Source organism: Ictidomys tridecemlineatus, chromosome 6 (assembly GCF_052094955.1).
Source record: "Ictidomys tridecemlineatus isolate mIctTri1 chromosome 6, mIctTri1.hap1, whole genome shotgun sequence".
Classification (NCBI taxonomy): Eukaryota; Metazoa; Chordata; class Mammalia; order Rodentia; family Sciuridae; genus Ictidomys; species Ictidomys tridecemlineatus.
In genome coordinates, this window is record NC_135482.1 from 94794773 (window position 1) to 94822440 (window position 27668).

General features: G+C 35.7%; 1 protein-coding gene across 3 annotated transcripts in view; it reads right to left on the minus strand.

Annotated features, from left to right (window-relative positions):
• Borcs5 (BLOC-1 related complex subunit 5) overlaps positions 1-27668 on the minus strand; it is a 123748-nt gene that overhangs the window by 27854 nt on the left and 68226 nt on the right. For all 3 annotated transcript variants that reach the window (XM_078015221.1, XM_013361370.4, XM_005331910.5), the window contains exon 3: positions 25688-25845. In XM_078015221.1, the coding sequence (XP_077871347.1) occupies positions 25688-25845 (158 nt within the window). The remainder of the gene's footprint in view (positions 1-25687; positions 25846-27668) is intronic.

Genomic DNA, 27668 nt, shown 5'->3' on the forward strand with positions numbered 1-27668 from the left:
CGCCCACACAGCTTACTGTGTATATTAACATGACTTTTCCACTGTCTTTTTAAAATATATTATTACTATTCCAGGAAACTCAGAAAGATAAAAGTTGCAAATAACTTTGATTCAGGACTTCTACACTTTAAAAAACAACCATTTAAGTAAACATCTATTTCATTTCCCAATAAACAGCAAACAACTATTTATTCTCCAAAACTCCTGTCTCAAAACTTGTGACCACATACTAAGTTCAAGTGGGTGACATGGTATGCACATGGTCATGGCAACTTCTGGGTACCTTCCTTAAAAGCTAGCTGGCCTGCAATCTTTGCTTCTCTTCTTTCAGATCCCTGTCTCCATTTTGCCGCTGCTGAAATGTGGATACAGTCTGTGAAGACCATGAGAACACCTAAGGTCACGTCCTTGGTTGATAGAGCAGTGAGGTAGAAGCAGCCTTTTGTGAGTAAGAGCAGTAGTAGGCCTGAGTGAGAAGAATAAACTTAATTTGTATAAACCACTGTAATTTGGGCCTTTGTTAACACTAGTTGAATGAATGAGATAAAGCCCCTGACTTCAAAAAACTCAAGGTTTAATCAAACTCATCTCTAAACCTTGCCCTACATATTCATTTGCTGTCTCTGGTGATAGTACATTTCAAAGGACAGATGAAAAAAACAGAGATTATTTGTGGGTATAACTGTAGGCTTCATTAAGGTATTTAGTATCTATTGAATGTGCTCAAATTTTTTCCACATATCTAAAATGGATGGTGTGGCCTATTTGCTCACCTGCCTGATCCGTTCCATAAATGGACCCAAATTATCAGCAAGTCAAATCCAGAAATATACAGAAAGAATTATAAGAGCAAGCTTCAAACAAAATAATTCAATAATACTGAGTTTCCTCAGAAGATCAAGGGTTATATGTTTTCTCTCATGTAGAAGCTAGAGAGGAAAAAAGAAAAGAAAGGTGGTGGGTGAGGATCTCATGAAAATCAAAAGGAGATCAGTAGAGGAAAGGGATCAGAGGGTGGGAGAAGGGGAGGGATGAGGAAGTGATTTGGCCAAATTATATTGTTATATTATGTGCATATACAAATATGTAACAACAAATCCCACCATTATGCACAATACTGCACCAATAAAAAGTACGGAAAGAGAAAAAACTCATAAGTACATTGAATATCCAAAAGAATTTTGAAAAAGAAGAAAGTTTGAAGATATATAGTACTTGATTTCAAGGCTTACTACAACATTACAATGATCATGGTAGTGTGATATTGGCAGAGTCATATAGATCAATGAAACTGAACACAGAAAGTAAAGACAGATCTAACACATATAATCAACTTATTTTTTTTTTTAATTTTTAGTTGTAGATAAATAAGATGGTGAGGATTGAACCCAGAGCCTCGCATGTGCTGGGCAAGTGCTTTACTACTGAGCTACACAGTAATTCAATAGGGAAAAAAAATTCAAAAATTTTTGCAAGGATTATTAGATATTCATACGGGGGAGAAATGAATTTGGATCTCTGCTGGGTTTCTGTTCTCATAACTAAAAGGCTCAGAGATCACCCAGGTAAACTGGGCTGACTGGGCTGCACGAAATAACCACACAAGAGACACAAATACCTTTTTCTATTTTCTTTTTTTTTAATATTTATTTTTTATCGGCGGACACAACATCTTTGTTTGTATGTGGTGCTGAGGATCGAACCCGGGGCGCATGCATGCCAGGCGAGCGCGCTACCGCTTGAGCCACATCCCCAGCCCACAAATTCCTTTTTCTTTGGGGTCGCTGTGACAGCTCCTCTGACCTTAAGGGTCCTCAGGAAGAGAGAGAGCGAGAGAACATGTGCGCTGACCCCTTTTATTGAGTAGAAACTATTCAAATGAGGCAAGGGGTCAGGTTTCAGGGGGCTGAGTCTATCTTCATGTCCACTAACACTTTGGTAGGCCACACCCAAGGGCACAGTAAGGGGCCACACACAAGGCACTTCCATGGAAGATTCTATCCTAAACAGGGCAAGGGGTTATATTACAAAGGAACAGGTGAGCATAGCTTCACCCATGGGGCTGTAGCAAGACACACCCATGCACCAGACACCGACCCTCGAGCCCAAGAAAGGTGGGGAAAGTCACATTTTTGTGACTGAGCACCTCAGCACCCAGCTGGGGAGTGTAACTCAGTCACATACAAGGTTGGACTCCCACAGATCTTTATACCTCATGTCATACGCAAAATTTAATATGAAAATGGATCAAGGACCTAAATGTAGAAATTAAGAAGATAAAACTCATAGGAGAAAAATGTTTTAATACCCTGGAGTAGGCAAAGATTTCTAAGGTTCAAAAAATGTTAACCGTAAAAGAAAAAAAAAATAGTTAAATTGATCAAAATTCAAATCTCCTCTTCAGAAGATACCATTAATAAAATAAAAAAGCAAGCCAGAGACTAAGAAAATATTTCCAATACACTGATATCAGACTCATATCCAAAATGCATTTTTAAAAACCTCTCAAAATTCAATATAGGGAAAAAATAACCACAACCACCAACAATCCCTATCAAAATGGCATGAACATTTTTTTTTTCCAGTACTAGGGATTGAATCAAGGGACGCTGAACCACTCAGCCACATCCCCACTCTTTTTTACATTTTGTTAGAGACAGGGTCTCACTGAATTGCTAAGTGCCCCCACTAATCTGCTGAGGCTGACTTTGAACTGGCAATCCTCCTGACTCAGCCTCCTGAGTTGCTGGGATTATAGGTGTATGCTGCCAAGCCTGGCTGGCACGAACACTCTTAGCAGAAAGAGAAAAATGCTCCTAAAATTGGTGTAGAACCACAAAAGATCCTGAATTGCCAAAGCTATCCTGGAAAAAAGAACAAAGCTTGAAGTACCAAAATACCTGACTTCAAAACATACTATAAAGCTACAGTAACCAAAACAGCACAGTACTGTTTTGGTTATACACAGGCCAGTGAAACAGAGTAGAGGACCCAGAGATAAAGCAACGTATTTGCAACAAACTGATTTTCAACTAAGGCACCAAGAACTTACACTGGAGAAATGATAGTCTCATCTATAAATGGTGCTGGGAAAACTGGATATCCATATGCAGAAGAAACTAGACTTCCATCTCTCAAACCATACAAAAATCAATTCAAAATAGAATAAAGATTTAAATTTAGGATCTGAAACTAGTAGACAAAAATACAGGTAAAATGTTTCAGAACATTGGTCTAGGCAAAGATTTTTTGAATATGATCTCAAAGGCATGGCAACAAAAGCAAAAATTGACAAATAGGATTATGTCAAACTAAACACTTCTGTACAGCAAAGGAAGTAATCAGAGTAAAGAAACAATAGAATGACGGGAAATATTTGTAAATTATCATTCAATAACAGATTAAAATCTAGAATTTATAAGAAACTCAAACAACTCAACAACAACAAAATTTTATGAAATACAGACCAATGACCTGAATAGCCATTTCTCAAAAGAAGATACACAAATGGCCAACAAGATGCTCAACATCACTAATCATCAGAGGGATGCAAATCAAAACCATAATGAGAGATCTTCTCACCCAAATTAGAATGGCTATTAACAGAATGACAAAAATAACAAATGCTGGAGAGGATGTGGAGAAAAAGGAACCTTCCACACTGTTGGTGAGAGTTTAAGTACAGCCATAACAGAAACAGTACGGAGGTTCCTATAGAACTACCCCACACTACACCTATATCCAAAGGAAAGAAATCAGTATGCTGAAGAGATACTTGCACTCATGTGTTTATTGTAGCACTATTCATAAGGGTCAAGATATGGAATCACAGTCTACCAATGGATAAAGAAAATGTGAGGGGCTGGGGTTGTAGCTCAATGGTAGAGCACTTGCCTGGCATGGTTGAGGCCTTGGGTTCAATGCTCAGTACTGCATATAAATAAATAAAATTAAAAAGATCCACTTACAAATAAAAATATTTTTTAAAAAGAAAATGTGATATACACACAGAGGAATATTATTTAGTCAGAAAATGAATGAAATTATGTCGTTTGTGTCAAGATGGATGATCCTGGAGGGTGGAAAGCCACCCATGAGCTACTTGAGGGGTCTTTACTCAGTACCAAGCCATGGAAACTATCCCAGCTCTCCCGTGGGTATCAGATTGCCCAAGGCAAGACATCTCTGTCTTCACTCTACTAGAAAGAACTCTCATAGTTCAGGAGTTGGGTGTAACCTGTTGGGAACTGGACAGCCCATCTCCTACCTTATTTGGCAAAGAACATTCTATGAAAAACCTTTGATGTTCCCTCATGTAAATGAAGCAAGCGCAGGCTCCATCTCGCTTTCCAGTGTGGAAGCTCGATCCATAAGATGGAAGAGCTGTCCTGCCCCCACTTTTCAAATTTACTTCCCATATACCGTGGGGTTTTTTTTCCGTCATTTTCTCTTAGCTTTTATTCTGTAGCCAGCCCACTCCACAAAGAAGGACACCAATTCCGTCAGCTGCACAGGTTGTGATTGAGACTGGAGGGCACTGTTCAATGATGTAAGCTAGGCACAGAAAGTGAATACTGTGTGATCTCACTCATTGTGGAAAACTAAGAAGTTGATCTCATAGGAGCAGAAAGTAGAATAGTGGTTACCAGAGACAGGGAAGAGTAAGGAGTGGGGGTGGGGATGGAGAGAGGGTGGTTCATAGTTCATAGAAATGCCGCTGGATAGGAGGAATAACTTCTAATGTTCTGTAAGAGCACAGTGGGATAACTATGGTTGATAACAACTAACTGTATCTCACGAAATAGCTAATAGGATTCTGAATGCTTCCAGTGCAAAGAAATGATAAATGTTTGAAACAATGGCTCTGTCAACTACTGTGATCTGATTATAGTTTATATATACTTATATTGAAATATCATTGTACTCTATAAATATATTATTATGCATCAATTAAAATTGTAATTTTTAGAAAGAAAGAAAAAGAGAAGAAAATCCAAATTTAGGATTTCTGCAGATAACTTCGCCAGGGCCTCTGTCTCACTAAAACATTTCTGAATTATTGAATTCCTAAGTTAGAAAAAAATCAGTTTTCAGGATCTCTAAAAGGAGAACGAAGACCTTTCCCAGGAAATGGACCTATAACTGCATAGCTGAACACAGACTGGCTTCATTACCAAAAGAAAAAAATAAAAGCAAAGAAGCAGAAGGCCAGTCAAAAGCCACTGGAAACAGGATAGAGACCCAAGGAAAAGCTGCAAAAGATCCACTGGATCTAGCCCTTTTGGGACAAAGAAGCATATAAAACAGGGGACTGAGGTTATAGCTCAGTGGTAGAGCACTTACCTCGTCCATGGGAGGTATGGGTTTGATCCTGAGCACCACATAAATAAATAAAATAAAGGTATTCTGTCCATCTACAATTAAAAAAACTTATAAAATTAAAAAAAAATAACAAAACACCAAAACAGTCTCGGGGGAAAAAAAAAGAACTTCATTTATAAATGACAAAATGTATATGAACTAAAATGGAAACTGCCTAGAAACATCTTTTATATGAAGGATGAAAAAGCAAGGTAAGAAATGTAGTAAGGGCAGAAAAAGCTGATGACATTTTGAGGCTTCCAACAGACACACTAAGGCTCATGGTTATGCCTCATCTCTTTTACACTCACTATCTTTAAGGCTTTTACAACCATCAGATGAGAATGGACCACTGTGCTTTTTGCTGACATGCTTTATCTTTCTCCTGAACTTTTGCTACTGAAAATCATACAACAGTGTTACATTATTCATCCCAATGTTTCCTGACAGGATCAACTCACACTACAAAATTACTGAAATCATTTACCTGCAAGTCCTATTCTACCTCTCTCTCTTTCCAGTGCTGGGCATTGAATCCAGGGCCTCATAACATGGTAAGCCTATGCTCTACCACTGAGCTACATCCTCATGTCTTCTTGATCTATATGTTCATTCATGAGAATAAGTATAATCACCATTTGGTTCTACCCAAAATCATGTAAAATAAAAAGTATACATGAGTGCATATAATTTTTTTAAAGTATTTTAAAGTAAACAAATTTTAACAAATATATTCTCCAACAAGAGGACACTGCTTTTTTTTTAACTTTTTAAAATGTAACTTTTGTTACATAAAATGTTCTGATAAAAGTGATTAGAGTAGGTGTGATGCTGATTTGAGGCAAATGGGTCACGCTATGGAGGATGGTACTGTGCTTGATATCATTTTGTTTTCAAAGAAAGGTCAACTTTTCAAGATAGTGACTCATACCAGAAGGGCTCATAATTTTAAGTTTGAAAAGACATGCAACATAACAGTAAAAGCTTCATAAAGATATCACACATTTTCTAAATTCTAAAACTGTTTTTTTCCATTACTTCACATATTTATTACATTTTTGTGTGTAATAATACATTTAAAATCTACTCTCAGCAATTTTCCAGACCTTTCAAAACTTTATTATTAACTATAATCAACATGTTTGTATAATAGAGCTGAACTTATTACTCTTATCTAACTGAAATTTAGATTTACCAATTGTTAATATTGGGTCTCATTTGTTTAATCTCTTTGTCTCTTCTCTCTCTGTAACAAATACTTATGCTTATTTATTCATTCAGTCACTGATTTATGTGCTAATACATTTGAGAGCTAGTTGCAAGCCTTAAGCATTATACCAGTTTAAAAGATAGACATGTCTTTTATAAATATAATACAGTTATCACAATCATGAAATTTAACATTTATATCATACTATTGTCTAATGCAAATTCATATTTTAATTTCATCAACTGTCCTAGTAGGAAACTTTTTGTTTGTTTATGGGTACTGGGGATTGAACCCATGGGCTCTTTACCTCTGAACTACACCCCAAGCCCCTTAATTTTTTATTTTTATTTAAAAAAATTATTTTTTAAATTAATTTTTTGATTTATGTGTGACAGTGGAATGCATTACAATTCTTATTACACACATGAAACTGTAAGTTACAGATATACAAGATGGTAAAAATAAAAGTAAATATCATGGCTCAAAAGGGAATCGGTAACTATGTTCCAAAGTTCATAAAATTCACATCTTTTTTATCAATAGACTTTTTTTTTTTTTTTTAGTATACCCCTACAATACTAAAGTTAAATAGAAAGGATAAGCCAGATGGGGTGATGATATGTGCCTATAGTTCCAGCTACTTTGGAGGATGATATAGGAGGATCACTCGACTCCAGGAGTTCAAGGCCAGTCGCTGTAGCATACTGAGACCTTGTCTCAAAAAACATAAAATAAAATTTTAGAACAGTGCTGCAGATGTGACTCAGTGGTAGAACACTTAAAAAGATTGTTTATAGGTTAAATCAGTCCAAGACTGTATTTAAAAAGTTGCTCATCTGGGGCTGGGGTTGTGACTCAGTGGTAGAACACTTGCCTGGCATGTATAAGGCACTGGGTTCGATTCTCAGCACCACATATAAATAAATGTCCATCAACAACTAAAATATATATTTAAAAAAAAGTTGCTCCTCTTCGGTACCCTTAAAAAAAAATAATGTTCAACTTTTAATATAATGTCTTTTGGTTACCTTAAGTCTCAAGGTCAATTTTTACTTGGTTGAAATTAATAGCTCACTTTCTCTTCATTCATTCTACATTTAAAATTTCTGTTTTCCAAGGAGATCAATTTAGAAATACAGAGTTGGGGAAAGGTAACCATGAAGGGCCAAGGCCAACTAACCAAGGGCTGCTTGTTTTCTTTTTATGGCTCCAAGCTTTGTCTTATGCTCAAAATATAGTAAACACAGTGATAAATAATTTTGCTTTTGGCGTGTTCCAGGCTAAAGGTATTAAACGGAAGAATTACAATTCATTCTATAGTATAGCCATCCAAATAATGAATTCTGAGGTCAATAAAGGATCGGTGGGACTTGGCCAGAATCAAATGTCTAGTTGGAGACAGGCTTAGTACTGATTTTTGGCAATGTAGGCTCACCCTCCCCCCAAAATCCTTGACATGATTAATAATTTATTACCATAAAAAGGTAGACATCTTGTGATTTAATTTTAAACCTAATAATTGTGTGACCTTAGACAAATTACAAACTGAGTCTCTTTTTCTATTTTTTACAAATGGGAATAATAACACCTGTTTATGCTTTCTCACAGTAGTGTTATTAAGACTACAAATGAGGGACTGGGGTTGTGGCTCAGCAGTAGAGCTTGCCTAGTACATGCAAGGCCCCTTCGATCCTCAGCACCACATAAAAATAAATAAAGGTTAAAAAAAGACTATAAATAAGATTATATACACAAGAATGATTTGAACACAAAACAGAGCTATAACAATGTAAGGCTATACTATAACAAATTCCACTGAATGGCCAAATATGCTTGAAGATTTATTTTGCAAGGTACTAAAATAAACTAAGAAATTCCCAAACTAGGGCTGGGGTTGTGGCTCAGTGGTAGCGCGCTCACCTAGCATGTGTGAGATTCTGGGTTTGATCCTCAGTGCCACGTAAATAATAAATAAGTAAAAATAAAGGTATTGTGTCCAACTACAACTAAAAAATATTTTAAAAAATGAAATTCCCAAATTATATGACCACAATTAAAGGAGCACTGCTTTAAAGTTTAAACGCTGCCATATCTACCTTTCTCATGAAACTCAGAAATACCAATTCTCTAATCATAAAGCAGTTAGCATAACTATACAATTAATACTGTCCTGAGGGCAAAAGCTGAAGTTGCAATTATAGCTTAAGTCATTACTCCAAAGAAGATACACAAATAGGCAAAAAGTACTGAAAAGATTTCAACATCACTAGTCATTTGAGAAATGAACATCAAAACCACAAAGACACAACTTCACACCCATTAGGAAGGCTAAAATAGAAAGGCAAACAAATGTAAGGATGCAGAGTAACTGAAATTCTTATGTTCTGCTTGGAAGCATGTCAAATGGTATAGCCACTTTGCAGAGCAGTTCGGAAGTTTCTCAGAAAGTTAAACAGTTACTATTAGCCAGCAATCTCACTTCCAGGTTAATACCCAAGAGAACAAAAACATATTCACACAAAAGCTTGTACACAAATGTTTACAGCAGCATTATTCATAACAGGCAAAAACAGAAATAACACAAATGTCCATCAACTGATGAACAAAATGTAGATGGATACAATGGATTATTATTAAGCTGCAAAAAGAAATGAGATACTGATATAAGCTACAACATAGATGAACCTTGAAAACATTATGCTAAAAGAAAGGAACCAAACACAAAAGTCCAGAGATCATATTATTCCATTTATATAAAGGCTCAAGATAGGCAAATCTGTAGAGAAAGAAAGTATTGTTAGTTGCCAAGAGTTAGGGAAATGGGGCTGAGGTTGTGGCTTAGTGGTAGCATGCTTACCTTGCATGTGTGGGGCACTGGGTTCAATCCTCAGCACTACATAAATAAATAAAATAATAAAATAAAGGTATTGTGTCCATCTACAACTAAAAAAAATTTAAAAAACAAGAGTTAGGGAAATGGAGGTATAGGGAGTGAATGCTAATGTGCACAAGGCTTGTTTTGGGGGTGATGAACAGCTTTTGATATTAGTGGTATTACATGCACAACCTTTCTATTACACTAAAAACCACTGAACTATACACCATAAAAGGGTGAATTATGAGAATTATACCTCAATTTAAAAAGAAATAAACAAACATACTCAAGTATCTTTATTTCCTTCTTCCATATCTACAATACACATAAGTAGCAGTATTATAGTTGTTCCTTAAATCTGACTTGGCCTCTGAACCTGTCCTGGCACTGGACCCCAGATGGTCACTTTCAAGTGATCAGAGTTCACAAAGATGATGAAACCTATTGGGCACTGAATGAAATACACTGTTTAAGTGGCTGTCAAACAAAATGATGAAGCCAAGTAGAACATTTTTAACCATAAAGGAAGGTGGTAGCTGAGTCTACTAGAGGAATAGCCCAAGGTAAAAGGTTGTTTTCATTCAATCCTGAATCTTCACATTCACAATACCATGCATCAACTGCAAAAGGAAGCATGACACATTATTTCTCAGCAAACTCCTGAAACTGTCCTTGCTTGTTCTTAAACTGACTTCATTCTAGCCACATTCTTCTTAAAATTGCATATATTTAAGGTGTACATGGTGTTTTGATCTATATATGTAGTAATAGGATTATTATAGTTAATTAACATATCCATTCTTTTACATGGTTACCATTTTATGTTTCTGATTAGAAAGAACTTCTTTAAGATTTTCTGTTCACTCTACAAACACAGCACACATATTTAATTACTCCAGCTTTCATCCATCAGCTATCTCTACTTCAGAAAACAGTATTTCCCCTGCCACCAAAGTTGGGCACATTCTATCCCACACTCCATCTAACCTCATGGTACCTTCATCATATGACCTCTAATGGAGATACAGACAGACTATAAAGGCTACTAGGCTATAGCCTTTCAGAGCCTTTCAGAGTCACTATGTGTTTTCTGGCTTTCTGACCCTCCTCCAGATCATCATCCCCACAGAGGATGGCCTTGTGAGATCTCTATAGGAATCTTTTCTCAATGGATGCCTTTCTCTTGTACAATGACAACAACAGGCAGATGTTTTCATTAATTACACCACAGGCTGAATGGCATCAATTACCACATACTAGACATTTTGAAGTGATCTTATTCCTGAACACAATAGATTTTTTCATCATTTATAGAATACTTTATTAGTTTCTGTAATCAAACCCACACAGATAAGACGTTACATATTTAATATAGTGTATTATTACCCCTGTACAAATGAAAAAAATTAAGTTTAACATTTCTAGACCAATATGGTTGTTAATTTCTGTACAATGACAAATCAACATGGTAAACTGGGATAATTTTTCCAAAGTTGACAGCACAGCTAAAGTGTCCAAAAATTTAAATTATATGTGTGTGTGTGTGTTTATATTAAAAAGACCAACAATAGCAGTATGTCATGTATCAATAGCTTCAACAGCTTTTTCAAGTTCTGCAGTCATCTAAACAAAATTATAGAGACATGTAGCATACTCCATTAAAGGGGGGGGGAGTGGAGGTAAAAAAAAAAACCAAGAAAACAGTAAAATTCTGTCACTGTTGGGATACCTGGCACCATTTTTTTTTATTAGGTTCTCAATCATCATCTGAAAAGAAAACATTCTAGAGTAACATCATTAAAAACAGCTCTGATAAAGCACGGTCAGTACTGCATACCATAAGGCAGGTACAAGAGGTTTTACATTCACAGTACAGTCCTAAATATATAATACTAGAGGATACAATTAAAAAGGCAATTATTTGAGACTTGATTCCCTTTTCCAGCAGAGGGCCCAAAGGACAGTATGGCACAGGTCTGTAAAGAGATGTACTTCCTTAGGATTTCCTTTCATTGGCAGCAGAGTTCCAAGTACTCACCCTCTTCATGAACATCGACTAAAAACCATTTAAAAAAAAAAAAAAAAGGAGGAAAAAAAGTGAAACTTTGGCTCCATACAAAGGTGACCAAGTGGAGGCAAGCAAGACTCAACCTAACTAGCATTTTACCAAATCTGTCATATGAATGGTGAGCGCTCCATGGAAAAAAGAGATGCTTCAGATCACAACCAACACACAGATGCATTTCAAACAGAGGCAGTTGCCAAACACTGCTCATTCACATATGCTCAAGAATTCTGATGTCAGTATTTAATAATCTGCTCACTCATTCAGGAAGAAGGGGATGGACACAATAGTTTTGAAGACAAGAGTTCTGAATAGCCTGTAATGGCAACTTTTAAGAATAAACTCCTGCTAGATATTCTCATATGTGTACCTTTTCTCTAGCAAGTCTCAGTCTACCTGTTTTAACAAAAAAAAAAAAAAAAAAAGAAAGAAAGAAATCTATCCTAGTAGAACTATTTCTTTTGGTAATCTCTGCCTATCACAGTAGGATGACAAAGATGGCAGTCTTCATTATGTGTTTTTCAATGGTTCCCTAGTTGTTTTAACTAATGTAATAAAATAGTATATAATAAGTTTCAACTATTATCCATGGAATATCTAATGTCGGATATTGTATCATGTACTTTATATATTATTACCTTTATTTCTCACAACAATCCCGTAGGGAAAATTTTCTCCTACTAAAGATGAGGTTTGGACCACATAACTACTACTATTGGCAATGAAGATAAAACTCAAAGCCATGCTTTTCCACCAGACCCCTGCCTGTGTTTTCTACAGAGCTAATTAATTCAAATGCCAATTCACTTAAATTAAACACATACCCTGTTGAGCAAAAGCATTTAATACCTTTTCAAATCCTTAACAGAGCTGGGCACAGTAGGAAATGCCTGTAATCCCAGTGGCATGGGAGGTTGAGTGGCAGGAGGATCACAAATTTAAAGTCAGCCTAAGGAAGGCATTAAGCAATCAGTGAGACCTTGTCTCTTAAAAAAAAAAAAAAAAAAAAAAAAAAAAAACCTTAACAATGAATTCATATGGCAAGTTTTAATGTTTTCAGGTAGAGTGGAAAGTGAACCATCAACCTTTATATTTTTAGTAACAAAAGTAACAAATCACCAGATGTAGTATGGACCTTTAGAAAACAAAAACTAGGAATACACCAAAGTAAATAAACTATCTGTTAGCAGATAAGCTTGAAAAACATTTTCACCAACAAAGTCTGTTTGTACCTTTTATATTCTGACACTTCATGTATACAATTTATAATCCTTCACCCTACCATTTAGAACAAATTTTGTTAGAACAAAAAATTTTAGAGCTGCAAGGGTCTTGAGAGATCTTTGAATCCTACCTCCTCTTTTGACAGATGAAGCCTGCTCCAGAGTAACTAAGCAATTTGCCTAAATTTATACAGTTGGTCCTGAGAGAGTTAAGACTAGATTTCAGATCTCCTGATTTCAAGAGCCACCACCTCAAATTACTCTCAACTGTCTGAAGCCTCTGAAGTCTGTTAGTGACATTTCCTTTTTTCATAGTTCCATCTCACTCAATGAATTATAACTACATGTGAAAACTGGAATCTAAAATGAAGTATTTCAAGAAACCATTTCTGGCCACAAGGAAAATAAAAATCCATGATAAATCGACATCAAAAGTCAAATGAGGGCTGGGAATGTGGCTCAAGTAATAGCGCGCCTACCTGGCATGCGCGAGGCACAGGTTCAATCCTCAATACCATATAAAAATAAAATAAAGATATTGTGTCCACCTAAAACTAAAAAGAAAGATATTTAAAAACAAGATCTTTAAAAAAAAAAGTCAAATGATAAGATAAAATCAAACCAAACATCTCCATGTCTATTAGGAATAGGAACCTGCTCAGGTGAACCTAGATCTGCAATTAGAAATCTACCAATCAAAATTGTGTGCACATGTCTATTTCCTTCTGTATGACATAGCCTTCTCCAGCTCCTTATTACTCTCCATTTCCTGTTGCACAGAACAAACAATGAGCAGACTATTGCCAATGTTTCCATTACCACATACTGGACATTTTGAAGTAACTCTGTTTCTTTTGTTCAAATAATGTATCTAAATATCTCAGTAAAGGAAAAAAAAATTCAGATCTTCAAGAGAATTAAGAGATGAGATATCAGAAACTCAGGAATCTGAACTGCCTTACTTTGTTCCAATAATTATTTTATGACTTGCCCAACTTCTTCATGCCTTCTTACTCTTGGCAATATGCCAACATAAGAAAAGAAACCTTAAAACCTTTAATTAATTCCCCAAATGAAATGTGAAAATCAGGCAAATTATGCCCCAACCCCTACCTCATAAAGGGTTCAAAAATGATACTGAAAGGCAGAAAATCAGGAAAAGAAAAAGATAATGGGTAAAAATAAAACTTGAGGGCAAAAATCTCATTCCTCAGTCTTCCTTAGGAAAGCTTTCCTTGGATGAAAGACTGTAGTCAAGATCTAGAGTTCAGAGACCGAGTTATTTTGGGATATGGGAAGAAAGTATTACTGAAACTGCATTTTAATTGTGCCACTAATACTCAGACTTCACACAAATAACATTTTGCGATCCCTTATCAGGCTTGGTGAGTTTGAAATAAATGATTTTTACTCAAAAAAAAAACCTTTTTTTCTATATAGTTCCTTAGAGTCCTGCAGAGTACTTTCACATTTGTTATTTCCTTTGCTCTGGGCTGCAGTCTGGCTGTCATGGGCAATTTCCAGTAATGACTTGATCTGACCTGAGACAAATGATAAGCTCTCTCTACTCATATATAGAAGGGTAACTATGGAGTTTTGACAAGATGTCGACTAAAATCTTACAAAATATTAGTGTGTAGTTTATTAGAATAGGCAGAAGAAAGTTAACTATTGTATTGCCTCAAGCTTTGAGGACACAGCCTGCAGGAGTCTGAAAAAATTATGAGTTGTTTTTAAGGAGTATAGATCTGTATGTGTCCTCCAGCTAACAACAGAAACAAGTAAATAAGATTTTAGTTATCCAGATGAATATGAGCAGATTGATAATAAATATGATTTTGGGTATGTGATTGTCACTAGTTAACAGTCATAAGGAGTTTGACTAGCTCTGTACTAGCCTACTGAGGTCTTTAAAAACAAACAAACAAATTACAACAACAACAAATATATATATATATATATATATATATATATATATATATATATATATATATATATTTGTTGTTGTTGTAATTGGGCACAATACCTTTTTTTAAAAAGAATTTATTTTTATGTGGTGCTGAGAATTGAACCCAGGGCCTCATATGTTCTAGGAAAGCACTCTACCGCTGAGCCACAACCCCAGCCTCTAGCCATAGGTCTTTATGTTAAAAATTCCTTTCTAAGAAGGCCTTCCCAGACCACTGTATCTATAATTTCTATCCCACTGACATTTCACATTCCTTTTCTCACTTTATTTTTTCATTCTTAGCATTTATCACCATCTTACATGCTATTTTGCTTCTTTACCTGTTTCCTCACTGGAATATAAGATCTATGAAGGACGGATTTTGTTTTCTTTAGTGATTACTCCTTGATACCAACAACACAGGCTGGCATCGAGCTGACTTTAACAAATGAAAGGAACACGTGAAGACACACACACATATATATATAAAGTTCTGAGAAGCAAATTCTATCTCAGTAAATCATAAGTATGCATACAAAAAGACAAAATAAGGCTCTTGCATTGTGAGAAAAAAACAATATTCCAAGTTGGAAAAAAAAAGTAAAACAGGTTCAAGATAGAGATTTCGTAAAATACAGAAAAATAGAAAGCAGCAGGCTAAAAGAAATATCACTGATTATATCATCACTGAAGTGTAACCACAATTAATTAGCTGTCATGTTTCCTTATGAATCTTTTAAGAATATCTAACAGTTGAAATCATATTAAGTATATAGTGTTAAGTCCTGGTTTTGTTTACTTGTAGTTGAAAACATAATCTTCCTAATGTTCCTTGGTTTTCATTGGCAAGAAAACTTAAACCAAGTAAAATTTACCATGGAACTTTGCAAAGCCCTTCTAAATCTCAAAGTTGGGCTACAGGTGCATTTTAGTTCAAAGATGACACAGATGTCCAAAATGTTGCTCAAATTTTAGTATAACCATGGGGACAAATGTACATTTTCCAGCTCCTGGGTTTAGCTGTGGTTACATAAATGAACTTTGGCCAAAGTGATATTCAGCACTTACAGGTTCACTTCACAAGACTCTCCCATCCATGCTATTCCACTCTTTTGTGCCAATTGAATGCTATCAGTAATGTGGTCCTTGGAGATGACAGAGCTATAATAAGTGTCATCTGGCCAATAGTTGTTCCACAATGGGCACAAACCATTTAACCTTGATCAATCTCTACCCTGGGAGGAAACAGTACACAAGATCAGGTCAAATACTGGGAAAATGTTTTCAGCTAGATCTTTGCCTTACAGTACTGTCAACAGAAAGCAAATCCCTACCCAGCCCTGGATACAGGTCCAAAAACTGCAGCTCTTGAGCATTCCTTCAAACACTGGTTGCATGCCTATTAGTGAAAAAAAGGAGCTGGGTAAAAAAGAGTAACTGAAAATCAAACAAAGAATTCAAAGAAGGAGAACATAAGTATAGACTGACTATCCCTTAAAGAAATGCTTGGGGCCAGAAGTGTTTCAGACTTTAGATTTTTTTGGATTTGGGAATATTTACATACACTTTACAATTTGAGTATCCCTAATCTGATAATTTGAAATCCTGAATGTTCCAAAATCTTAAACTATTTTGACTAATATATTGTCAATGCTCAAAAAGTTTTGAATTTTAGAGAATCTTGGATTTTGGATCGTCAAATTGGGGATATTCAACCTATGGTACAGTGCTGTGGAAGAGCATTCAGAAGACTTGTCATATCATTTTTTTTGAGGGGAGGAGGCCAGGGTTGAACTCAGGGACACTCAACCACTGAGCTACGCCCCTAGCCCTATTTAGTATTTTATTTCGAGATAGGGTCTCACTGAGTTGCCTGGCACCTCATTTTTGTTGAAGCTGGTTTTGAACTCATGATTCTCCTGTCTCAGCCTCCCGAGCTGCTGGGATTAGAGGCATGCACCACTGCACCCGGCTTGTTATATCATCTTAAGTCATTAATGTCTTGGATGAGGGGCTAAGGTTGTGGCTCAGTTGTAGAATGCTCACCTAGCATGCATGAGGCACTGGGTTCGATCCTCAGCACCACATAAATGTAAAATGAAGATATTGTGTCCACCTAAAACTTAAGAATAAAAAATTTTTTTTAAAGAAAGAAATGTCTTGAGTGAATCCAAAATAAACTTTAAGGACCTTGACTTTGTGTGTGTGTGTGTGTGTGTGTGTGTGTGTGTGTGTGTGCGCGCGCGCGTGCGCAATGAAAAGGGCTGAATTAGAGAAACTTTAGGGTCACTTTATAATTCTGTGTAATAACAGATCTTCCTAACAAACGAAACCTTTGCTCACCCATTCATCAGAACCCTCCTCCAATACGTCTGATTGGTTTATGCTAACGCAGTATGCTTAGCAATGCATCTAAGAATTAAAAACACAAGGGATTACTGTGATCAGATTATAAATTTACTCTCAAAGTTAAGCAAGCATACAGTAACTGAAACAAAACAAAACCTTGTGGCTTACTTATCTTAGTTAAGAAGGTATTCCAGTCTATGAGTACATTTAACCACTGACAGCAACTACAGTTAAATGGAAACATGATCCAGATCAGTGATAAGAGAAATGCTAAGTGACTAAAACTCTTATCTTCCTAGGAATGTATATCTGTCATCTCCCTTCCCTTGGGACTCCCACCTGCAAGGAAAAACATTCGTGAGAAGGAACTATGCTTCTTTCTCATTTGACTTTCAATCAACCCAAATTTCAATGACAGATGTAACCTAAAATTGAGAATGACTGTCTGCCAACTTAAATCCTTAACTTGAAAGAATGAGATATCACAGAAGACCATCAAAATGATAAGAATTGATATGTCCACAGCCTGAATATATAATTTGTTACCATGAATTTTCATATCTCTCAAGACCCACATTCCCCAAGGAACCTATTTTGCTATTCACAAAGCAGAACAATTAAATTAACTACAAAAATTCCATGGTGGGATAAGAATAGAAAGGAGAGGAGAATAAATCTAACATAATTTTCCTATGTAAGCATATAAAATAACCTAAGTGAACCCCATTGTGCCCACCCACATGAATGGGGTCCTAATTAGAATAAGATATCGCCTATGTTTGTATAATTTTATTAAAATGGATTCTACTGTATAACTAAGAAGAACCAATAAAATAAAAATTTATTAATGCAAAAAAATTCCCCAAATTACATATTTATGGCATGAAAGAAACCATGCAGAGTTTGAGGGAAACACAGTAAACTAAAGAGTATCTGCCTTATCTCTTTTTAGTTCTTTATCACACTTGGGTTATATGAGCAGAGTTGTAAAATGGCCAATATATAGGCTGTTCCTGGGATCAAGAAACTTTACTTGGGCCATATATTTAAGATAATAAAAAGAGCTGATGCTGAAGTGTTCACTATGTGACAGGCACAGGCTCAGGCACTTCACACAGAGTAACTCATTTAACCCTCAAAAAAATTTCTCAGAGGCAGATCCTATTCTTATCCACTGAGCAAAAGAGGAAACTGAGGATCAGAAGGATTATATAGCTTGTCCAAGGCCACACAGCTAGTTAAGAGGCAGTGCCAGGATTTGAACTCCAGCAATGGGGCTTTCTAGTTCACATTCAGAACCACTATGCCAAACCATCTACAAATACAAAAATCAATACAAGTTTTCCCAGTCGCAACAGAGACTTTCATGCCTCTTAATGTTCATCACTTCTTCCCAGACAATACCCAAGCTTCAGGGTGTGACTGGTCTGCAGCAGGTATCCTCCCTTCAGAAACTTGCCTGCATCTGCCTAGTGCTCACAAAATAAGGTGCTACGGGGGCTAAGCCTTACCCTCTCCTGCCTCCTCCATGACATTTTCCCCTTCATCTTTGATCTTTTCTGCCTCTTGCCCCTGGACCGATAAACATGTTTAATAGTGCTACCTGGAAAACAAAAAACAAAAAAAAAAAAAAAAAAAAAAAAAAAACTAAAACCATAGAAATCCCCCTTGATCTTATTTATTTTAATTTTGGCCACAACTCACTTGTGACCCCTGGTAAATTGCTCTAACACTCTTCTATTCCTATACATAAATAATGAGAGTGCTGGACTGGAGAGTCTCTAGGGTCCTTCCAATTCCAACATTCTTGGTATGGTCCTAAATGCAGGTATTTCTTTGAGTGTGTTTGCCAAAAGTCAAATCAATTTCCTTATTGTGCCTGAAGCCCCCAAATTAATTTCCTTCCAAGACAACTGTTAAGCTGTTCCCCACCAACAATGCCCCCGCCCCCATTTCCTCTCCATTCACTTCCCAAATCCTGGTTTTCTCTAAGACCTAGCTTAATTCCAACTGTTCCAGGAAATCCTGATCTTTTAACTCATATAGAACTTTAGTTAAGCACTCGCTGTTGACAGTGTCTTATCTTTCATAATTTTGCTGTATGCATCTTCATTCCTGCATCCAGATAAAGCTCTCAGAGAAGGACAATGTCAGGTTTCTCTGTAATCCACAATGGACCTCCCACTAAGTGGGTCTGTAATAGTTGTTCAGTAATGTTGGCTGGCTGGGTGAAGGTGATAATCCCATAGCTATCGAGGAAACTACTGATCAAGGTATATTACAAGACTCTGTGAAAGCAACTACTTTCATTCTTTCTCTCCCCTCAAGTGTACAGCTGTAAACATTAACATAATTCAAGAGCATCATCCGTACTTAACACAAGGAAAGCTGAGCTAACTTAGATTTTCTTTTATCTGAATCAGAAATTGTTATGGCCATGTTTCCCTTTGATCTGAACTTAAGTGATCACAGGCACTGTAACTTTATGGACCTCTAGTTGAATCAGGTTCTGCATTTCCACTAATACATAATTTACCATGGTTACTAAGTTCCCCTACTTTTCAACACGTATTACAACATGCTATTACTTCTTCACACTTCTAATCAAATTTCCAGGAAACATCTGAAATGATATCAGAGAATTGGTGTTTGACCAAAACGACATCCTCTGCCTTATTCATTTGGAAGTGATTAATTTTAACCGGTTAGGTTTATAGTGAGCAAAGTTAGATACACATGTTCCAGGAATTTGCTAATACTTACCAACTGAGACACAATGGACACATTAAATCACCAATGGAAACTTTGAAACATGTTTACATCCTCCGCCTTGAGAGAGTTTCTGAGATGTTGCTCAGTACTGTGAGGACTGTTCTCCGTTTTGCAATAATCCTTGGTATTCATAGGGAGTATTCAGGTACTCTCTATTTTTGAATTATTTTTTGTGACTTCTCTTTGAATCTAAAATAAATTCAAATTTTAAATCCTTTTTTTCTTTAATCATTAAATTTTTAATTTTACAGGTTGACTATCCCTTTCCAAAATGCTTGGGACCAAAATATTTTAGATTTTGAAATATTTGCATATACATAATGAGATATATTAGAGATAGTACCCACATTTAAAGAAAAAATTCATTTTATGTGTAATATATACCTTATGTACACAGCCTGAAGATAATTATTCACATTATTTTTAATGCACCTGCAACTTGTCATGAGGTCAGGTAAAAATTTTCCACGTGTGGCATCATGTTGGCACTCAAAGTTTTGGACTTTGGAGCATTTCAGATTTTGAATTAGGGATGCTCAGTTTTTACTGATTATTCAAACAATTTTTAAAAAATATTTTTTGGTTGTAGATTAACACAATACCTTTATTTTATTTATTTATTTATTTTTATGTGGTGCTGAGGATTGAACTCACTGCCTCATGTGTGCTAGGTGAGCACTCTACACTTGAGCCACAACCACAGCTCCTATTCAGACAATTTGAAACTCAGTTTAATATTTCTAGATGAAAGTTCCAGAATGTCAACAATTCTGAATACATACTAGAAGCACCTGGAACAATTTCTTAAATACCCTCCCTTCTCTCACTGCCCTTCAAAGATTTTGATCTTATTAGTCTGGAGTAAAACCTTGGCATGTGTATTTCTGAAACATACCTCAGCTATACTAAATGATTTAAGGAATCACTAGTAAGTATTTTAGTTATAACAGTATTGTGAAGTCCTTTTTTAGCAGAAAAGCTGGTGAAATTTAAATAAGGTCTCAATTTAGTTAACAATTTTGTACCAATACTAATTACCTGGTTTTGATTGCTATACTACGATTATGTAAGATGCTGACTTTAGGAAAAGTTGCAAGAAGAGTATTCATATATTCTCTAAATTTTTGTGACTTTTCAAAGTTTAAAATTAATTAAAAAGCTTTTTTCTTAACCTTTAAACTTTTATTTTCTGTATTTGTTTTTAATTGATACTTGAAAACATGAAAATTACATATATTAGTAGGGTAGGGTGATGTTTTGAGGCATGAATACATTGTATAATGTTTAAATCAGGTTAAATGTATCTACCTCCAAACTTGTTTTCTTTTTTAAAGAATACTTAATTTTAAAGTTACACACTTAAATATGAATAAAATAAAACTATAAAACAGGCTAGTTGTGGAGGTGGCAGCCAGTGAGTGGGCTTTACTGATGAATGCAGTAACTGAATAATGATGAATGCAGAAACTTCACCATATTAGTCCATTTTCTTCAGTGTGTGTGTAAAATATTCCATCATCTATATTAGAGAATAACATTTGCAGTCGATTCTAACATGTAGTCAGGGCCAAGGAACACTGTTCTAAAGTCTTGACAGTGTGGTATATAATGAGGAGCTCTGTGAGGTGCTACCAGCCACTAAATACTTTACAGAGCATCTGACACTGAGCTAGTTAGTCAATCTCTGTACTACACTGTCCTAATCTGAAAAACAAGATCTGGATTGGAGGACCTTTTAAAAAGCAGCAGCATCGAAAAGCCAATTTATTATTCTAAAAACTTTCTTTTGGGATTAATGTCAGAGTTAATTTCCAGCACAATGGTCAAAAATGGTTAAAATCTTACATCTACAAGAGCATTCATTTCTCAATGTCCTAAAAAAATCTTTACTTCTATGGGATGTTAATATATATGACCTTTAAGATAAGAGTTCTGAGGTCAAATAAGTTTGAAAAGTGCCAGTTTCCTTTATTGTAAGACACATAAAAAATTTTAAAATATGCACTGTTCTCTCTAAAGAATGGTGGTTTAGAGTGTGTAAAAAAAATTGTCCTTCTCTCTCTAGAACTAGTTTTATAGAATTTAATTTGTAAAACAGTGCTCTAGACCTATGGTTCCCAAATCCCACCCAATGAAGGGCAGCATTAGTATCATTTGGTAAATTAATAAAATAATGATTTAAAGACCAAAGCCTAGACTGACTGAAGAGGAGAGAGAAAGATCCGGTTTCAAACAAACCAAAAAACCCCAAGTGATTGCTGATACATAGTCACACATAGTCTATTCTACAGTAGAGCTCTGTAGAATATAATATAGTAAAATAAATTTATAATATTTAGAAGGATACAGCAATGCCAAGTAATACAAAAGGTTGTATTTAATAGTTTTTCAAGTGAAAGTATTTAATCCATGAAAGAAGAGCACATATAAGCAACATTTTATAAAAGATTAAGTACTAAAACACAGGAGGTATTGGCCTTTTTAAATCTGTTAATATAACTAATGACTGCTTTGTAATTCAAGGATTCACTGCCTCTATTACTAATTGGAAAGTAACTTGCTGTGATTCTCAGCCCATTTCTTGTGTTTCTTCAAGTCCATCTTCTTTCACCAGTATAAATGACCCAAAAGCCATTTGTTGAACAAATCCAGGGAATACCATCTTTCTCTAAGATACAGCTCCTGACCTTTCCTTTATATGACACTACCCTCTAGTTGTCAGGAATATAAATCCCTTCTTGATATAAAACTTTAGAAGATATATTTACTCATCCCTTGTTGCTTCCAGAACTTTGCCATACAGTGGCTTCATCAATGATACATTTTAGCTCTAAAAAAGAATAACTTACACTGTTGTCTGTAATTATAAAACATTTGTATCATGTTGTTTGGTTTATTATACTTTGACTTGAATGATTGTTGGGAGCCGGCGACCGCACCCTGAAAATGGCGCTGGCCTCCTGCTTCTGATGACTTAGCGGTTAGAGTTGTTAGAAGTAAACAACTCCTTGTAAGGCTGTGGGGCTGGGCTCTGGCCTGCTTCCACTGCGCTGTACCTATTAGACTTCTCCATGTGGTGCTAGTTCATTGGCGAGGCTGGGTACTTAAGCTAGGGCAGACCGACCACTCGCACTCTTTCCTTTCTTGTTCCTGTTTTCTCATCATGATTCAAAGGTCCTGAGTAAACTGCTGAAAGAAGAATCCTGTGCCGTGTTTCCCTTGCCGGCGAGGGGTCGCGACAAATGATATTGTGTTTTTCCTCACAAAAGAAGTATTAATATTATTTCACTGAAGAAATTGTGCATTCTTTTGGTTTGAATCTCTGAACCTTCCTCTATCCCAATAAATCTTAAATTTGGTCTTCTGATGGCATTCCATAATTCTTGGATATTCTGTTTATGGTTTCTTACCATCTCACTGTGAGGTCAACTTTATTTTCAAGATTGTATATTCTGTCTTCACTGTCGGTGGTCTTGTCTTCCAAGTGATCTAGTCTGTTGGTAATGCATTCTATTGAGGTTTTTTATTTGGCTTATTGTTTCTTTCATTTCAAGGATTTCTGGGTTTTGTTTGTTTTCAGAATCTCTTTCTCTTTCTTAAAGTAATCTCTTGCTAACTGTATTTGCTATCTTATCTCTTTGTTGATATGATCAATGGTCGCCTATATTTGTATTCTTATGGTTGTTGAAGTGATCAATTTTTGCCAAATGGTATTGGCACCAAAGTAGACCTGTAGACCTATACAGAATAGAGGACACAGAGTCTAATCCAAATTACTACAGTTATCTCATTTTAGACAAAGGCACCAAAAACGTACATTGGAGAAAAGATAGCCTCTTCAACAAATGGTATTTGGAAAACTGCAAATCCACGTTTAACAAAATGAAATTAAGGGCTGGGGTTGTGGCTCAGTGATAGAGCGCTCGCCTGGTGTGTAGGAGGCACTGGGTTCAATCCTCAGCACTACATAAAAATAAACAAATAAAATAAAGATATTGTGCCCAACTACAACTAAAAAATATTTTTTAAAAAAAGAAATTAAACCTCTATCTCTCACCATGCACAAAACTCAACTCAAAGTAGATCAAGGACCTAGGAATTAAACCAGAGACCTTGTGCCTAATGGAAGAAAAAGTAGGCCCAAATCTCCATCATGTGGGATTAGGCCCCAACTTCCTTAATAAGACTCCTGTAGTGCAAGAATTAAAACCAAGAATCAATAAATGGGAATGATTTAAACTAAAAAGCTTCTTCTCAGCAAAAGAAACAATCAGTGAGGTGAACAGAGAGCCTACAGAATAGAAGCAAATCTTTACCACAAGCACATCAGATAGAGCACTAATCTCTAGGGTCTATAAAGCACTCAAAACCTTAATACCAATAAAACAAATAAAACAATCAATAAATGGGCCAAGGAACTGAATAGTCTACTTCTCAGAAGAGGCTATACAATCAGTCAACAAATATGAGAAAATGTTCAACATCTCTAGCAATTAGAGAAATGCCAATAAAAACTACTCTAAGATTTTGTCTCACTTGAGTCAGAATGGCAGCTATCAAGAATACAAACAACTTAAGTGTTAACGAGGATGTGGGGAAAAGGCACACTCATACATTGCTGATGAAACTGCAAATTGGTACAGCCAATCTGGAAAGCAGTATGGAGATTCCTTGGGAAACTTGGAATGGAACCACCATTGGACCCAGCTATTCTACTCCTTGTACTATACCCAAAGGACTTAAAAACAGCATACTACAGGGACACAGCCACATCAATGTTTAAAGCAGCACAATTCACAATAGCTAAATTGTGGAACCAACTCAGATGCCCTTCAGTAGATAAATGGATAGGGAAACTGGTATATATACACAATGGAATATTATTCAGCATTAAAAGAGAATAAAACCCTGGCATTTGCAGGTGAATGGATGGAGCTGGAGAATATAATGGTAAGTGAAGTAAGCCAATCCCCCCAAAACAGAGGCTGAATGTTTTATTTGATATGAGGATGCTCATAATGGCGTTGGGGATTGGGGGGGCATGGGAGGAATGGAGGAACTTTAGATAGGGCCAAAGGGGAAGGAGGGGGCATGAGGGTAGGAAAGATGGTGGAATGAGTTAGACATCATTACCCTGAGTACATGTATGAAGACAAGAATAGTGTGAAAATACTTTGTGTACAACCAGAGACTTGAAAAATTGTGCTCTATATGTATAAAATGAAATGAATTGCATTCTGCCATCATATATAATAAATTAGAATAAATAAATAACTTAATAATAAAAAAGTATTAAGTAGGCATAATCATTTCCATATAATCAAGAATAATAACTGAGCTTTTCACATGCTAACAGTGAAAAATATAATTGAGGGAGATGTCAAGGTTTCTATTTTCAAAGAAATGATAACTTATAGGGAAGGAAAATATAAATTATATATAATAAACAGCTAAAGTCAATTCAAAGATATAATGTTAGCCACAACAAATTAGCATGGCAGGACTTTACACATATTAATAACAGCTAACATCTAGTAATTTCACTGTCACTTAACTCTTGAGTTAGGTTATTACTATTAGCCCAATTTATCATAAAGAAATTGAGATACAGAGAACTTAAACTTAACTTCCAACCAAATTAGCAGTGAACCAGAATTCAAACTCCAGGTTAGTCTAGCTTATGGACCACTTGTCACTATCACATTTATTGCTATGGAAGACCACCTCCTCAAAGCAATGGGGACAAATGCCAAGCCTTTGAGGGAAAATAACTACTTCCCATAAAGCCAGGATCACTGGCTATTGTGCCCAGTAGCAAAGCATTCCAGGGTTACAGGGTTTCACGATAATGAGTCATCAATGCTATTTTCCCACAGCACATTACCTCTTTGATTCGTTTAACCAAAGCATTCTGATCAAAAGCAACAGCTTCTGCACACTGGTGCAGGTGATCCTGATATCGGAGGCACAGCTGCAACACCTGCTGAGAATCCAGTTTCTCCAATTTGGTATTTGTTGGGGAAGTCTGGCCACTCAATAGCCCTTCAACAGACAAAAAAAGAATAAAATGAAATGGAAGTTTTTGGTAATATATTTGTGAATAAACTGGTGTAATAAGTTCAGTGATGACGATAAGAGACAAATTTAATCTTGGATCTTTTTAAAATGCTAATGACAATCATTGCAACTATCATTTATGTAGCATCTATCATGTACTAACCACTTTTTCCAAATGCTTCCTGTGCATTGTCTTTCACACTCACGATTCTCTGGAAAATAAGGCACTATTAGCTTCATTTTACAGATGAGGAAGCCAAAAAACAGAGAGGTTGAGAAACTTTCCCAAAGCCATCCATCTAGTAATGTGTTTCTTTCAAAAGTCCTGACTTTGGTAGCAGAATACAACAGTTACTAATATGGCAGTATGTAAAAATGTGGATGTGTAACCGATATGATTCTGCAATCTGTATTTGGGGTAAAAATGGGAGTTCATAACCCACTTGATTCTAATGTATGAAATATGATATGTCAAGAGCTTTGTAATATTTTGAACAAACAATAAAAAAGTCCTGACTTTGTATCACACTACTTCAAGTATTATAAATAGAAATCCCTACTTGACTGAAAATGCTGGAAGATATATTTACTTTCTTACAATAATTAACATGGCTGTCTGAAAAACTGAGAAGAAATAAAATATATACAGAAACTGCTAGAAGGAGATGCAAGTAAACTATCTGCTAACATGATCTAAACTCTCATTTTTCACATCTTCCTTCCACATAAGTTTAGTTACATAACTATTAAACTCCCCTGATTATAGCATAGAGCACCACATTTTCAAATTAGCCTTTCATATATATATCTTTTCTTTAGTAAAAGGCAAAAGATTTATACAATCTGAAGAGAAAGCAGAGCATTCTCTTTTCCTTAAGGAGTGTAGAAAAGGTTATAAGAAGAAACCAAATAAAGAGATTAAGTGACTTACTCAGTCATAAAGCAAAGCCTTGGCCAGAAGTGAAGCCTATGAACTTTTTGCCAAGTGCTTTCTGTCAAGGCAACAGTTCGCAAATTTCTTGATATCAGAATCCCTTTACATCCTCAAAAAATTACTGAGAGCCCCAAAGAGCTTTTGCTTATGTGGGTTTTGTCTATTGCTATTGACCTATTAAAAATTAAAACTGAGGGCTGATGTTGTGGCTCAGCGGTACAGTGCTTGCCTAGCACAGGTAAGGTACTGGGTTTGATCCTTAGCACCACATAAAAATAAATAAATAAAATAAAGGTAAAAAAAAAATAAAGGTATTGTGTCCAACTACAACTAAAAATTTTTTTAATTAAAACTGCAAAAGTTCTTAAAATTAAATAATTTTAAAATGATAACACTATGACATGGTAACATGAATACTATATTTTGAGGGAAATATCTGAATTTTCCAAAACAAAAAACCAAGAAGAATAGCATTGGTTTATGTTATTTTTTTAATGACTGCCTTAATAGAAAATAGCTGGATTATCCTACCAGCTTCTGCATTTAATCTGCTATTTCATATCAAAAAGCCTCTGGAAAACTCCAGTGACTTTAATACGAGAAAGAGTGATTTGCAAATAATGTCTAAGAATTGTTACAAAAAGAATTTTGTGGGGCTGGGATTATAGCTCAGTGATAGAGCGCTTGCCTCATACATGTGAGGCATTGGATTTGATCCTCAGCACCACATAAAAATAAAGATATTGTGTCCATCTTAAAAAAAATAAGAATTTTGGCCTTAGAGAATCCCTAGTAGGGTTTTAAAGATCCACTATGCCACACCATGCTCTATCTCATACTAGAGCCAATGCTATAGCACAAGGTACAGCAAAAT